This window comes from Aquila chrysaetos, chromosome 7, assembly GCF_900496995.4.
Source record: "Aquila chrysaetos chrysaetos chromosome 7, bAquChr1.4, whole genome shotgun sequence".
Lineage (NCBI taxonomy): Eukaryota > Metazoa > Chordata > Aves > Accipitriformes > Accipitridae > Aquila > Aquila chrysaetos.
This window is the reverse complement of record NC_044010.1, coordinates 31,041,854-31,056,604: the sequence shown is the minus strand read 5'-3', so window position 1 is coordinate 31,056,604 and position 14,751 is coordinate 31,041,854. Positions and strand designations below refer to the sequence as shown.

The 14,751-nt window shown below is 39.5% G+C and overlaps 1 protein-coding gene across 1 annotated transcript in view; it reads left to right on the top strand.

Annotated features, from left to right (window-relative positions):
• LOC115343827 (trifunctional purine biosynthetic protein adenosine-3) overlaps positions 1-13,463 on the top strand; it is a 34,911-nt gene extending 21,448 nt beyond the window's left edge. Inside the window, exons 15-22 of the mRNA XM_030020347.1 lie at positions 2,580-2,828; positions 3,182-3,334; positions 4,505-4,708; positions 5,034-5,165; positions 5,790-5,920; positions 7,457-7,598; positions 10,690-10,805; positions 12,043-13,463. Coding sequence (XP_029876207.1) covers positions 2,580-2,828; positions 3,182-3,334; positions 4,505-4,708; positions 5,034-5,165; positions 5,790-5,920; positions 7,457-7,598; positions 10,690-10,805; positions 12,043-12,225 — 1,310 coding nt within the window. The 3' untranslated portion in view covers positions 12,226-13,463. The remainder of the gene's footprint in view (positions 1-2,579; positions 2,829-3,181; positions 3,335-4,504; positions 4,709-5,033; positions 5,166-5,789; positions 5,921-7,456; positions 7,599-10,689; positions 10,806-12,042) is intronic.
• The last annotated feature ends 1,288 nt before the right edge of the window (positions 13,464-14,751 follow it).

Genomic DNA, 14,751 nt, shown 5'->3' with positions numbered 1-14,751 from the left:
AGAAAAATTATTTGTCTACTGAAGACTAGCTGAAGATTTATTTCACCGAGATGAGCATATTCCAAGACATTAAGACTCAAATTTAAACATTGTCCTTTTCAGCCCTATCATACAAGTACATAATACACTTTACTAACAAATTATGTATGTATTCTGGTGTACAGTAATCTAGTTATCCATGAAAATGATACAATATTTCACTTCTTGAATCTTAAAAAATACAGCTTTAACACTGTTCAACTCAATAAAAATATTTCTAGGTCAGTGAAAAATGCGTTTTTTTGTATAAGTCTTTAGTTTATAAAAAGAGTACAACACAGGGTTAAATTTTAAAGTAATGAAACCCAGAAAGTTCAGTTTCCTTACATAGTTTTTGGTTTTCCTTCTTTTTTTTATAAAAACAGGCATGGAGAATTACCATGATTTTTCAAAAAAGACCTTTAATTTGAGACTAAAAATGACATTTCAAGTCTCTTACCTTATAATTGGTAATACAGTAATTCTGTCATTTTTCCAATTCTTTAAGAAAGTTAATAACAAAAGTCTTTTCTAAGTGAGTGTGTGTCATTTTGAGGTAGTTTACAAGCTTTGAACAAGAGGCTGTTTATGTTCTGGTTTAATTTTTTCTGCATGAACTGTTAGCTTTATATTTGTCTTAAGGTGTTCTTTTAGTTCATCAAATATAATCAAACCATTCATACTTCAGCATAAGTACGTGTTATGTGAAATCTTGCTATGAAACTACTTACTGAAATTTCAAGATTTTATTTCCGATTGGAAGACTTTAAAACTACAAAGGGCTTTGGATGTTGTAAAGTAATTACCAGAATATAATTTCTCAAAATTGTAAATGGGTTAGCAAATATCTTTTTGTGTTAACATAAAAATAAGTCTGGACTCATAAATAAAAGAACCATGATTTGTTCTCCAGATTTCTAGCACTCTCAGAAAAGAAGGGACAGAGATGATGCAGTAACTCTGAACCTAAGGAGGAAATGCTTTTCCATAGCCTGGATCATTTAAATAAATTTCAGTTTGGGCTCCAACTTCATTCATTTCACTGTGCAGGCACATAGCGTGTAGATCTGTCTTTGTATAGTATCATCTCATAAAAGCCTTGTTTGAAGCATGTTCCTAAATTCCTACCTTGCATTTCTGCAGTAGCTGAATATTCAGCTCAACCACCTTAAGCTCATCACACCACTTGATAGTGAGGTACTGAAGGGCTTATCTAATCTACATGCTTGGTTTTGCACAAACATTACTAAATACAGATTTAAACAGATGTATCTAAGCAAATTATCTTTGATTTTAAAGTTGGTTGTAGCACTGTAATGTAGAAACCTGGAAAAGCTTGCAGATAATCAAGTATTGAGTAGTGTTAAGTACTGAGAACAAGAGCAGCTGCCACCATTGCTTAGGTAAATTTGGAGCCCCTTCAGGGACACTTCCTGAAAACAGAAGAATTCTGTATTGAATGAAACCTGGTGAGTGCAAAAGAAAAATAAGATGGTACTGGTCAGCATGTTGGGCAGAGGTCATGATATAATGGCAACTTAATCATTGTCAAGTTGTTTTCTTGTAGACATCGTGACCAGCAGAGGGGTTTGAGGGAGAATAATGAGATGGCTGTGAGGATAGCTGGGGAGAGTTTCTTCCCAGCACGAGGGGATAGTGTGAAGATGCCTGTTTGGAAAACTTTGGAACGAGCAGTAAATGCTCATTTCATGTACCAAACAGAGCAAGTTCCCCTCTCTAGACTGAATGAGCCTTGACAGGCAGGACACAGGTCTTCAACAGTGAAGACCATCAGCTTATCACCAAAGGGCAGAAGGGGAGCCAGTGTTGGTATGTGGAGAGAGAGAGAATGCTGTCTGAGCTGTGCTGTGCATTTCTGTGCAAGCTGGGAAAATCACCTTTTCAGACTGCACTCTGAATGAGGTCGGCCAGAATAAGACCTGGTTTTCAGGACAAAGCAAGAGGATGTTCTAATAATCAGGATATAAGATAATAGCCTAGACAACAGTTCATCTGCACAGATGGGGAGGAGAGGTCCTCTTTTAGAGGTGCTTTCCCAAAACAGTCTATAAACCTTAGATATTCAGAGTAGGCGTGATAATGAGGGCCAGGTTGTGGGCAGGAGTGGCAGGAGGGATAGCACTATATACAAAATCTTTATGAAGGCAAGTGAAACTAATAGCTATGTTGTTCCTTTGATGTCCTTGTATGGGTTTCTTGTATCTCTTGTGTCTTGGAGGTTTTTCATGGAGAATATTAAACCTGGCAGAAATTTGGAAATAGGAAGCACTAAATATATGCTTTGATTTTAAAATGGGAATGCACAGCAATTTTGTACTGGTTGTCAGAGTGAGGGAGGAAATGTTCTTTCCCAATTTGCTATTGCTTGTTCAATTGAAGGGCCTGTGACAAGCATGTTTTTCATTATTTTTAATGTTTGTTTATCTAATTAAAAAACCTAGTCTGTTAATGCCTTATGAGTTTAAAACTTTGAAAAATTGCATGCCTACTGGTGCCATTGGTTTTCCAACACCCACTTTCTCTGTTTTTGGTTCCCATAGGAGGAGAAACTGCTGAAATGCCAGGCATGTATCCACCTGGAGAGTATGACCTGGCTGGCTTTGCTGTTGGTGCAGTGGAGCGAGGGCAGATGCTGCCCCAGCTGGAGAGAATTGCTGATGGAGATGTGGTTATTGGAGTAGCTTCTTCTGGGGTTCACAGCAATGGGTACAGCCTTGTAAGGAAGATTGTGGAAAAGTCATCGTTCGATTTCTCTTCTCCAGTTGGTGTCTCCGGTGATCAGACATTAGGTACCACTTATAATGCAGTTTTTTGCATTATAACTTGAACTTCTGAACAGGCAAATGTCACACAATTGTTTTGTCTGTACCTTTGCTTTTGTAACTTTTCTAAGGTGCTAAAAAAATTATTCCATTCTCATCTTCTTTTTTCTTGTGAATCACTTAAGCAGGAAAGAAATTAAGGGAGGGGGATAAATAACTAATTATATGCCAAAAAAATGTAGAACATTGTGGTTTTCTCTGTAGTACAATGCTCACTAGTATCCAGCAAATTAATATTTTGAGATTTCCTCAATTTTATATTGATTAACATTTCTTTCTGTGCTGTAACTGGTCTTCTTTCATCCTCTTTTCGTCTACAGGAGATCTCTTGTTAACCCCAACTAAAATCTACAGTAAGACTCTGTTGCCTGTCCTTCGCTCAGGCCATGTGAAAGCCTATGCCCACATCACTGGAGGGGGCTTGCTGGAAAACATCCCCAGAGTTCTCCCAGAGTCCTTTGGTGTCATTTTAGGTGAGATAAAAAGAAAAGCTATGGAAGCATCCTCATGTTAATATGGATTGATGTGGAAACCTGTGTACGTGGGGCCATGTCAACTGACTTGCACTGTAAGAGCTAGACTTGCCTGTCTAGAAATGTTTGGTTTTTTCTTCATTGTTGCTGAATTTTTCCTTGTGCCAAAACACTTTGTAGTCTTAAGACTGCCACCCATTGAATTCACTTCCCCTGCTGGTGTTTTGTATTGCATTTTTTAGGAAACTCTATCCATACTTGCAAAAATAAAACAACTTTAAAAGCAATCCAAAGTGAGGTGTCACCATTTGCAATAACCTACAAAATTATTGCTAATTAAATGATACTCATGAAGTCTTCAATTAGTATTCAAATATGGTTACTAGCTCAAGTACACCTCATGCTATTCAACATACCTTAATTAATCCTCACCACAATCTCATCAGGTATGCTAGAAAGAGTGTTTCACTCATGGAGGAAGTGTAGTATGGAAAGGTGAATGACTTACTATAGGTTATGCAGTGTTCATGGGGTTGTAGAATAAAATAAGGGAACTAATATTTCTGGAGTATATATAATCTGGAGTTTGCACTCCAGAACTGCATGTAAATCACTCTTCCACTTGTCAACAGTGGACACTAGTATATATAAATGGGGATAATACCATTTTAAAGATAACATGACAAGAAAGAAACTTACTGTCTTTGGAGTTCCTTTACAGTGGCATGTCCAGAAGCATTTCTCGTGCTGCTGTAAATCATCCTTACCTTGTTGGAACTGGGGGCAGTGTGAGACTTTTGTGACAGTTTTTAAGGCTATCGTTCCAGTATGATAGTTTCTCTAGAAGCAGAGTTGTCACCTTCAAGAAGCAGATTTTCCAAAGGCTGCCTCAGAACCCATTTTGAACTACTGATTAATGGATTGCAGTGGAGCAATATGATTAATTTCCTCCCAGAGTGATACTTCTTTCTGTTCCTAAGTCTTTTTCAGTAAGGAAGGAAAAAACATCCTGTTTCCATGCATGGAAGCTGGTTTCAGTCAAGCTAATGCTGCTGTGGGACTTTGTCCATGCTTTCTATCCAGATCTTGCTTCTTAATACTCTAATAATTACAGTATTTGTCCACTGGTAGTGACTTCCACTCCTCATTTGTATTTTCAATTCTCTTCAGATGCTCTTACCTGGAAGATTCCTGAAATCTTTTGCTGGCTCCATAAAGAAGGGAACCTCTCTGAGGAGGAAATGACTCGGACATTTAATTGTGGGATCGGTGCTGTCTTGGTAGTTCAGAAGGAGCTGGCTCAGCAGGTCCTCAAGGACATACAGAGACACGAGGCAGCCTGGCTGATCGGGAAAGTTGTCTCCCTACAAAAAGGTTATTAAATTTTTATTTTCCTTAAAAAAAAATGCAGAGCTAAATTTCTTAGCTGGTGAGTCTCCATGGAGGTTAGCTGAAAATCTCTTAATTGACACCTCCATGGCTTTTTTGCACAGGGTATTAAAATTACAGTCCTCACAACTTCAGTCTTAGTCCATAGAACATGTGCTTAGCAATGTCAGATGTCACCAGAACTATAAATAAATAATAAGAAGTAAAGCAGTGCCGTTAATCTCTTTTCATGGGTACTTTTCTCCTCTCTCTGTTTCTCCCTTTATTTATGTGTTGTTTTGTTGTGTTTTTTTTTCTTGTACGTGTTCAGGCTCTGCCCATGTTAAAGTCCATAATCTGCTTCGAGCCTTGCAAGCAAATAGGTCCCTGTCTGTGCACAGCCATATCCAAGGCAAAATCCAAACAAACAAAGTGAAGGTTGCTGTCCTTATCTCTGGAACAGGTGAGAGTTATATTCTTTACCACGGTGTAAAACAGACAATTGAAAAAGGAACTTCAGCTCAGATATAAAATCTCTTTAAGTCCTTGCAATTCTCCATGGAGGCTCTGATACGGTTCTAACAGGCTTTCAGTAACAGGCAGAATAGTTTTTGCCCTTGGATTAATTTCAATCACAAACAGGATGATCTTTAACCTCTGCTGCAAACTGGCTATGAATTGCATCTGTGTTCATTTTATCTACAAATTTCTGCATGTCTCCAGATGCAAGCAACCACTGCATTGCACTATAGGGACAGCAGCGTTATTTCACAAATAGATCAGAATTTCTTCTTGCCATATAGGCACTCCTAGGGTTTCCAGTATTCTCACTTGCTAAGAAGGAGACCATCATTCCAATACCATAAATTACAGTTTACAAATTTAATTGCTAGTAAAAGCCCTGTAGCCTCCAGCTGTCAAATTCAGCTCCCAGTAAGATCAATTAAAAAAGGATTATTTTTAACATCAGTGATTTTTGGATTGGGTCTCACCCACATTGCTGCTTAGTTAAACCCTCTTCTAGCTGTTGACTGTATTTATTCTCCAGGAATGACTTGAGATTCATAAATTATTTTTTCACTCATAGGCACAAACTTGGAAGCCCTCATAAATAGCACAAAGAAGCCCACCAGTTTCGCACAAATAGTTCTTGTTGTTTCTAACAAAGCTGGTGTGGAGGGGTTAAGGAAAGCTGAAAGAGCTGGTATTCCTACAAGGGTAAGTATTTCTCATCTTTTTAAAATCAGCCATCATTAGCTCTGACTATAGCAGGAAGCTACTGTGAGATAATGAGTTTTACTAGGGTCAGAGATGGTTTGATAGGAAGCCTTAGCTTTTCTTCTTTGGTCTGTCATGAACTTGTGCCCTTGGGCAAACTACCTAACATGGGAAGCAAAATACTTCCTTTTCTCCTTCTCAGAGATGCTGCCAGCCAGCAATCCTGACAGTTTCGGGAACAGTCTTTATATTAAACCAGTGCAAAACTTTCACGGTTACAGTTTAAAAAGTTACTGAAGTAATGAGCTATTTTATCTGAATTTAATTTTAAAATTACATGCTAAACAGACATGGTAGTTCATTTTAATGAAATAGAGAGGTCAAACTCAGTGGGACCTTCCAGTGACTCCATGGACATTGCTTCCGGCTCTCCAGGATTCATTCAAAGCAAACTGTGTTTTCCCTAGTGTCGCTGGATCCAGTGCTGCATTACTTTGCCCTTTGTGCAGTCATTTGTATTACAGATGTGAAATGCTACTGTTCTCGCTTAGGAGCATTTTACAGTCACTTTTCACTGGTAACTGCAGATACAGGGAAGATTTGGTCCCAAGGCAAGCTTTGTTATTAACTTTAATAGTAGCAGGATCTGAGTGTTAAAGCTGCTGTCTCTTATTTGGGAGTACACAAAGATCACAAGTGAAATATGTCCATGGTATGCAGGGGAAGAACAAACATACAATGAGGAAAAAAATATAGTCTGGGAGAGCTGTTGGTCTCAGTGGTTAAGAGGGAGAGTGAGCGGTGAAACAGAGGCACTGAGGAGTACATGCCGTGCCAGTTGTTACCTGGTAGTTCCTGGGAGAGTTCAGCCCAGTGCTGAGCTGGGCTCTGTTTCTAGTGCCCTCTGCCACCTTTTCAGCTAACCAGTTCTGGTTTTTCAAAACTACCATGGTAAATCTGGTAGGGATTAACACTTTATTTAAAAGACTGTGGATGTTTTAAGTTATGTAGCACTGCCTTCCTCCTGCTTAAATTAGGGCATGTATCCTGAATGGAAAATACTTCAAGTATATTGACCTTATGCAGTAGGAACTGTTTTATGGGTTTGTGATTAGCCTTTCTTTCAAGGTTTTGTGATACAATTTTCAGCAAAGTTCAACTGCTTAAAACTATCAGAGGCCTTAAATTGAGTGAAATCATTGTAAGGCTTTAGGTTGTCTTAATGACCTACATTTGTAGGTTGTTAAATTGTGTCGAAATGCTGGGGCCTACAGCTGTGAGCCTAATAAAAAAACCCTCTTGTTTATTCTGATGATTGCTCTGTATGGATAGGAATAAAGACTACATGTTTGTTTGTCAGCTGCATGTATTTATGAACTGTTCTTCTTGCTGTGGATATGCACCCAACTTGAGCCACACATGGAGATTTACTTGGTTTTTGTTCATTACTCCAGGGTACCATTTCATTGTGCACTTAGGGCTTTGAGATTAAATTAACACCATGTCCATATTTCTTTGTCTTTTGGATTATCACAGGTTATTGACCATAAATTGTATGAAAGTCGCACTGAATTTGACAGTGCTGTTGACAAAGTCCTTGAAGAATTCTCAGTTGAACTGATCTGTCTGGCTGGATTTATGCGAATCCTGTCAGGTCCTTTTGTCAAAAAATGGGAAGGTAAGCACAGCATAGTAGTGTATGCATTTAAAAAACAGTAACTTTATAGCTTATCCTCAGAAAAAGAAAATGGGAAAAATATAGAAAAGGGACCATATTAGTTCTGGGTTTGCAGGAAACTAGGCTCTTCCCATCTTGTAAGGAAAAGGATGAGAAAGAGAAAGGCAGTATTTTTTCCCTTCCCTTTATCATTTCCACAGAGGTTTAAGGAAGTCAGGGGCAAATGCGGATCTTGTAGTCTTTGATTTATTAGAAAATATTTTAAAATAAGGCTGTGAAGACTTTAGACCTCTGCAAACATGAGGTGCAGGGCAAATTGTTGCCTAAGCAGTAGGTCTTGGTTGGGGAGAGGTGAGCATTCAGCCACTGAGAGTTCCTTTCCCTAACAGATGAGTTGCTTTGGCTGCATATAAAACTGCAAAACTGAGAAGCAGTATGCAGTTCCTGTTAACAAGACCTTCAATCTTCTGGTCAGACATCCTAGGAGCTGTCTGAATCCAAGGGTGGCATGTTTCACAGGCAGATTCAGCTCTTGTTTGTCCAAAGCGTTCACAGTGTCTCCATTCTGGTCATCTTACAATTTTTCCAGGTCTTTGTTAGAGCCTACTTCAGTGGCTGCTCTCCCCCCCCCAGTAGTTGCATTCTTATTATTATTATCTCTTTCTGTTTCTTTTAAAGAGTCCTGAATCACACAGAGGCAGCTGCTATTCTCACTGTTTGCTCTGCTTTGGGTTCAGTCATGGTTACTTAAAACTAGTTGTTGCTCATACCAGTTACAGGCTGGTCAGCCTATACTTTGCAGCTCTCCAGGCAGCCTTTATTGTTCACATGGTGACTTTTGTGTTACCCTGGGTGTGTCTATGACACAGACCTTTTACACCTGAACTACTTTTGAAACCTCTCTTTAGAATCAGTGGAGCAAAACAGGCATTCCTAGGAGGCAATTCATTTTATGCTAAAGCTGTCAGCTAAAGTAAAAGTCAGAGGAATTGTTCTTGTTTCTCTCCGTTATGGAGTCCGGAAGATGAAGATGTAAATGTCTGTGCTGTAGACAGCTGCAGTTAGGAGAGAGGAATCCCTCACTACAGGAGATGTGTTTTGAGCAGAGTATCTGTGTAGAGGATGGAAGAGAACTTTCTCTAGTGCAGAGATCTTGCACAAATAAAGGATGAGTTTAGTTCCCTTTGATTTAGGGACAGAGCACTTCCAGCGCTGATGATCGCCCTGCACAGTGCAGGATTTGCATTACATGTATACCTGGCCTGAGAGCAAAGGAAAAGACTTTCTTCGGTACAGGATGGCTAACTGATTTTTTCGATGTCCAGCACTGAATTGAGCTTCAGAACAGGTACCTACCTGAGCTCTGACCAAGAGTATGCTTCAATTAGGTCTTAGATGTGAGCTCAAACATTCAGTTCAGCTCAGCGGTCTGTGCCAGCTAACAGGAGCCTGCTGTAAAACTCTGACCCAGCCATGCCTAGGCACTAACTACCCTGAATTATCCAGGAGTAATCAATTCTTGTTGCTTCTGTCTTAAAAGCTGTTACTGTTACTTTTTCTTTTTCTTGCACTCACAAGGGCATAGAACATGAAGTTAGTTGTGAAACTCTTTCTTTGTTTAACAGCCCTGAAATGTTAATTTTTAATGTTAACATAAAGGACAGATTAAAAAACAAAACTAAAACAAGCAAACGGAAAGCCACATTCCTTTAGAGCAGTTTCCGACAGTGCTGTAACGAGAAACTGGGGAAACTCATACAGATGTGCAGAGTGTTGTTTTCAGCTCACTGTCCCGAATACCTTTTGCTCAAGCAGCAGGCAGGGAGATGCTGATGCTTAAAAAGGGGTATTTTTGAGATACAAACCACATTTGGGATACTGTTGAAGATCAGTCAATACATTTGCCTCTTTAAGTTGCACAGGTCAGTATCTGCATGAGTTATTGCAGTGAGAGTGCAGGTTTCGAATGGTGCTGCCAGAAATGGCCTTCATTTCACATTACAAAATCATAAGCCTCTATTTTGGTACACCGCGGCCTCCGCCAGCATATGTCAGCTCAGTCTCGCTGCTTGGCATTTAGCTGGCATTCAATGAATCCTTATGACATACAGTCTTCCTAAACAGGAGGCATGCAGAGACGGTGTGGGTGTAGCATACTGTGGTATAAATAGTATCGATGGCCACTTTTTTTTATCCTGTAAGGGTTTGGACTGAATCTAAGAGAAGATCTAGGGCTGTCAAGCACCTTTTGACTTCAGTGTGGTCCAGAATGGGCAGGAGGATTTGTCACAGACATATTAGGAGCAGACAGGGGAAGTCTGCCAGAAGAAAGTAAGTTTTCTCATGGTTTAACTGTCGCATTGCTGTAGTGGTGAGACCCTGAGATCACGGGCAGCCACTCTCCCCTGCTTTACAGCTAGGTGGGAACTCAGGCATATGCTGTCTCTTTTAAGGGAAATGTAAGGTACAGGCTTCCCAGGGTTATAACCACGGTCGCACCTGGTTGAGCATCAGAGCATTATCAATTTCAGGATCCTCCAGCCAACTTTCCACATGGAAAGTAGTAGTGGTAGACAGGTGCTTTTCAGAAGGACAGAGAGAAGGGCTCCTGTATGAGCAGCTGTTGTCTTTTATTAAGCCAAAACAGGTGTGGAGGAAAAGTCCAGGCTAAAGAATTTTTGCTTTGTCACAGGGGGGTCTGTTATGTCGTTTGAAACTGCACTGAGTTTCTTCAGGGTGATGGGTTTGTGAGAAGGAGGAATGTACTTGTGATCAAAGAAGAGAAGAACAAGATGCCGAGGGAAAGGACAGCTACATCCAAAAAATTAATCATTATTAGTCGCTGGAGAAATATGCTTTAGCCATGCAATTAATTGTAACTGATTGCTGTCTTTGATTTTTCTGAAATAGTGAGACATTCTGAAATGCTTTGGGCTGGTTATCTGTCAGTATCATCAAAAAACAAATGTATGCAAAAGTCGTGAAAACTCTTTTTCACAAATGTATTTTGTTCCTCTGTTGATTATGGTACTTTGAACACTCTGGTAAGGCTGAATGCTAAAAGACAATGACCTCACTTATAATTTTCCAGGAAAAATATTGAACATCCACCCATCTCTACTGCCTTCTTTTAAGGGAGCAAATGCCCACAAATTGGTGTTACAAGCTGGAGTCCGAGTCACAGGCTGTACTGTACACTTTGTAGCTGTAAGTACTTCCTTCTCCCTTCCTTTAACTCTATATAATTCATTAGTCTTAAGATTTTTCATCTCAGAGCTTGCTTGGAACACCCATATACCATCACGTTTGATTACCTTTTCTCCTTTGTTCATTTATAACATTATTAGACAATATAGTGCTTTAGTTTGCTGTCCCTGGAGAAGGAACTTGAAATGAATAGTCTATACAGGAGTTTAAACTTTACCTAAGTTAACTTCTTCCCTAAGCATCCCACTGCTGCCTTCCACCAGTTGGAGTGGGGGTACTAGTTCATATAAGGCCTTGGCTAACCCAAAATCTTTATTACTACACAGCATCAACTTCTTAGATTTTATTATACAACCTTCCTTATGTGTTGCTTTCAAGAAAAAGAAAAAAGGAAAAAGAAAAAAACCCAACAAACAACACTGGAAATTACACAAGAAGCTTAGATTTGTTAACAAGTAATCCAATGTTTGTGGGAACAGATAAAAACTTAACAATTTATGTTAGTCAAAAACTAAGAAAACAAAAGCCAGAGATCTCTCAGCTTGCAAGATGCACATTCTTATCAGTTCAGGGAGCATTTTTACCATTTTGTTCAGTTCTCAGGGTTGACTAGTCTCCCCTCCTCTGCTGCATTCTTCAGATTGTCTTCCCCTTTTCCACTGCTCCTGAAATCTGTTCTCATGATTTTTGCTTTCTCTTGGCAAAAGACAAAACTATTTTTCCAGATAGAAGGAAAAATTGCATTCCTTTCTCCATGATATGACTTTGGGTTTCTTCTCTGTGTGGCAACGTACTGAGAAACAATAACTAAACAGCAGGGATCTGCCTTATTAACATGCAAAAGAAAGATCTGCTGGGTCTTCTAGTCCAGCTCTGTGCCAAGGCTTGGCTAATTCACTCTTCTGAATTGAAATGTCATCATTTTGTCCTATTTAGCCTGTCATGTCCCCAGTTAACATGGCTTCTGTTGTTTTCTGTAGCAGAAATGCTACTCACTGGTGTTCTGCCTACCTCCCCTTTTTCTCTGAACCCTATACTTCTGTTAGTTCCTCACAGGCCAGTGTGAGTGCCAGCACCTTTTCTGCAGTCCTCACACTAGCCCAAATTCATGTTTCCTGTATTAGCGTAATGATAAACAGATCCCCGAGGCAGCTGGATTGCATTCATTGTCATACAGCTGGGCCCCCTTCTCTATCCTCTTTCAACCGTCCAGACTTTCTGGCTATTGCTTTTACAGGAGGAAGTTGACGCTGGAGCAATCATTTTCCAAGAGGCAGTTCCAGTTAAGGTTGGTGACACAGTGGAGACCCTGTCCGAAAGGGTGAAGGAGGCCGAGCACCGGGCCTTCCCAGCTGCTCTGCAGCTTGTCGCCAGCGGGGCCGTACAGGTGGGGGAAGCTGGCAAGATCTACTGGAAGTAGGAGCAGCGTGTCTGCCAACATCCTCAGATGGGAGAGCTGGGGTGCCTTAATTGATCAAAACTGAGGTCACAGCCTAATAACACACACGCTCTATTCTCTTCACAAAATGTCCTCAACATAGAGTTTACCATGTCATGTTCTCACTCAAATGGTTAAAGATTCAAAGTAAAATCCAGAGAAAGCCACAAACAGGAATATTAAGGCAGGGGGCTGTTCTCAGTAGTTTCAGCAATGGCTCTGTTACATGCTTCCTAATTATAATCACTTCCTTGGCCAACATTTCGGTTCTCGATCACTTTCTTAGCAAAAAAAAAACCTATTCAGTTGGTTACAGAGAGATCTGAGCATCTCTGAGATTAACTTAGGAACATCAGTATTACTCTCTAACAGACTATACAGGCTGTAACAAGGGATTATCTTTTCATATGCTGTGAAGTGTTTGTGAGGAAAAGTAATGGAACTAGTGCAATGGAAAAGACAGCTAAAGGCAAAAAACTAAAAACCTCTAGCCAAAACAAGAAGAGCTGGCCTCCCAAAACACTAACTATTCTTGCACATAGTAAAATGGATTTTTTTCCATACAGCTTCTGTTTTAATGGTGGTAGATCTTGTCTGGCCCAGATTCTGGACATATCCCGAAATTTCAAATATTGGACCTACTATCAATCAGATGCTAAATAGAATTAAATGTCTGCTGACTGTTTGCCTTCGAGCATCCCCATGTGAATCCCCATATGAATTCCCCTTACCGATTTGTCCAGAACCAAAAGGGTTGGGTTGGGGTTTTTTTTGAATGAGCAGAAAGGGAGTTAGGACTAGATACAAAATGTGTTCTTGGCTTGTGAGACATTCTTCAGAAATTCTGCTAAAGTTAAGTGCCTTTATTCTTGCAACAGTGTTTTCACCTGGAATAATACTGATGGAAACCCAGTAAATGCTATCATTCTGAAAACAATGAGGTTTTTCGCACAGCTCAACTCTTGTGAAAAAACACCCAGTTTTCTCTTAATGTTTTAGTATAGTTGTGAAAATATTTTGATGTATTTACTAAAATGATCAAATACAAACCAGAAGCATCTGACTGAAGCTGATTATCTATGTTTTAGAGCTCCCCTTTAACACAGAAAAAGCTGATTTGTATTCTGTGCACTGATGTCCTTATGGTGCTTCCATGTTGAAAAAATCTCAATTTGGATTTGAAATAAAGTCTAATAAAGTTAAAAAATTAGATATCAAAATCTTTCCTTGGAATTCCTTTACCAGGGGTATAAGCTGGAGGAGGAGTTTGTGAAACAGAATTTAACTTCGTCTACAGTGCAGCAACTGTAAATCAGTTTGTGAGGTTACAGATGTGTGCAATCCTGCATAAGTTAGTAATGATTCGTGGAGTGTGGTGACTACTGTTTCAGTGGCCAGATGGTCCATGATGAAGAAACTTGCTGACAAAATATTCCTGTCATCATTTGTCACCGAAGATAAAGCTCAAGCAAATACAGAGGAAAATGACATGGTCAAATTTAATTTGCTTGTAAAGGGCAAAGAATAAAAGCTAATCCCACCAAGGCTTGAAATGCAGCCTGTCTCAGTGAGAATGCAAAAGATGCAGGGAGCATCCAGCTCTGGGAGGGGTTCAGCCCGCGCAAGTTCAGTGCCTTAGTCATGACAAAATAAACATTTTACAAGTCAAAAGAAATTGTGCCTAAATTAACTCACATGTTAGAAGGACTAAGACTACTAAGGGTGAAATCAGTACCTGTACAGTTAATAAATAAAACATTATTTTAAAAGCAGTTTAAGCACTGCCAGCAAGGCCAACAGCGGAAGACCCAGGCACTCCAAAGCCAATATCCCACACCATCACAGACAGCTTGATGAAGACTCGGGTATTTTGCCATCTAAGGCTGATGACAAATGGGATTTAAGCACCTATCAGCATTTCTACAAATGCATAAAAAGAAATTTCATTGTGAACCAGATCTTTGGCTAGATGGCTTTGCTTCAATTACCACTCTGTAAAAAGAATTAAATAGATTCATAGACTATCACCACACCCAATCTCAGAGGGATGCCAGGAACACAATTAGAGAAGGAGTTGTTCAATACCATAGTGATCACCTGGAGACCTATCAGAGCACAATAACTAGCACCCTATTCTCTTTTAACATTTTATTTGTTGAGTTTGGAACATTCAGTCATGCATGCTATGCAATTCAAATAATATACAACAGGAAGTTACTACACAGTTACAACAGACTGAAAGCAAACTAAGCAATGTGTTTATCATAAAAATTATCTATATATACCAAACATTTGTTAATCTTGCCTTGTTACAGTTCTTCCTATTTCTCCCAGATCATGAAAAATACATGTTCCTTGCTCCAGTCATTGGAGTGCAAGAGACAAATACAGATTTCTGTACATAAATGGCAAAGCTTACAGGAGGGAACTGAATCTTTTCTCCCCTCCTGAAACACCACTAGCTACACATTAAAAAAAAAAAAAAAAAAAAAAGAAAAATTTAGACTC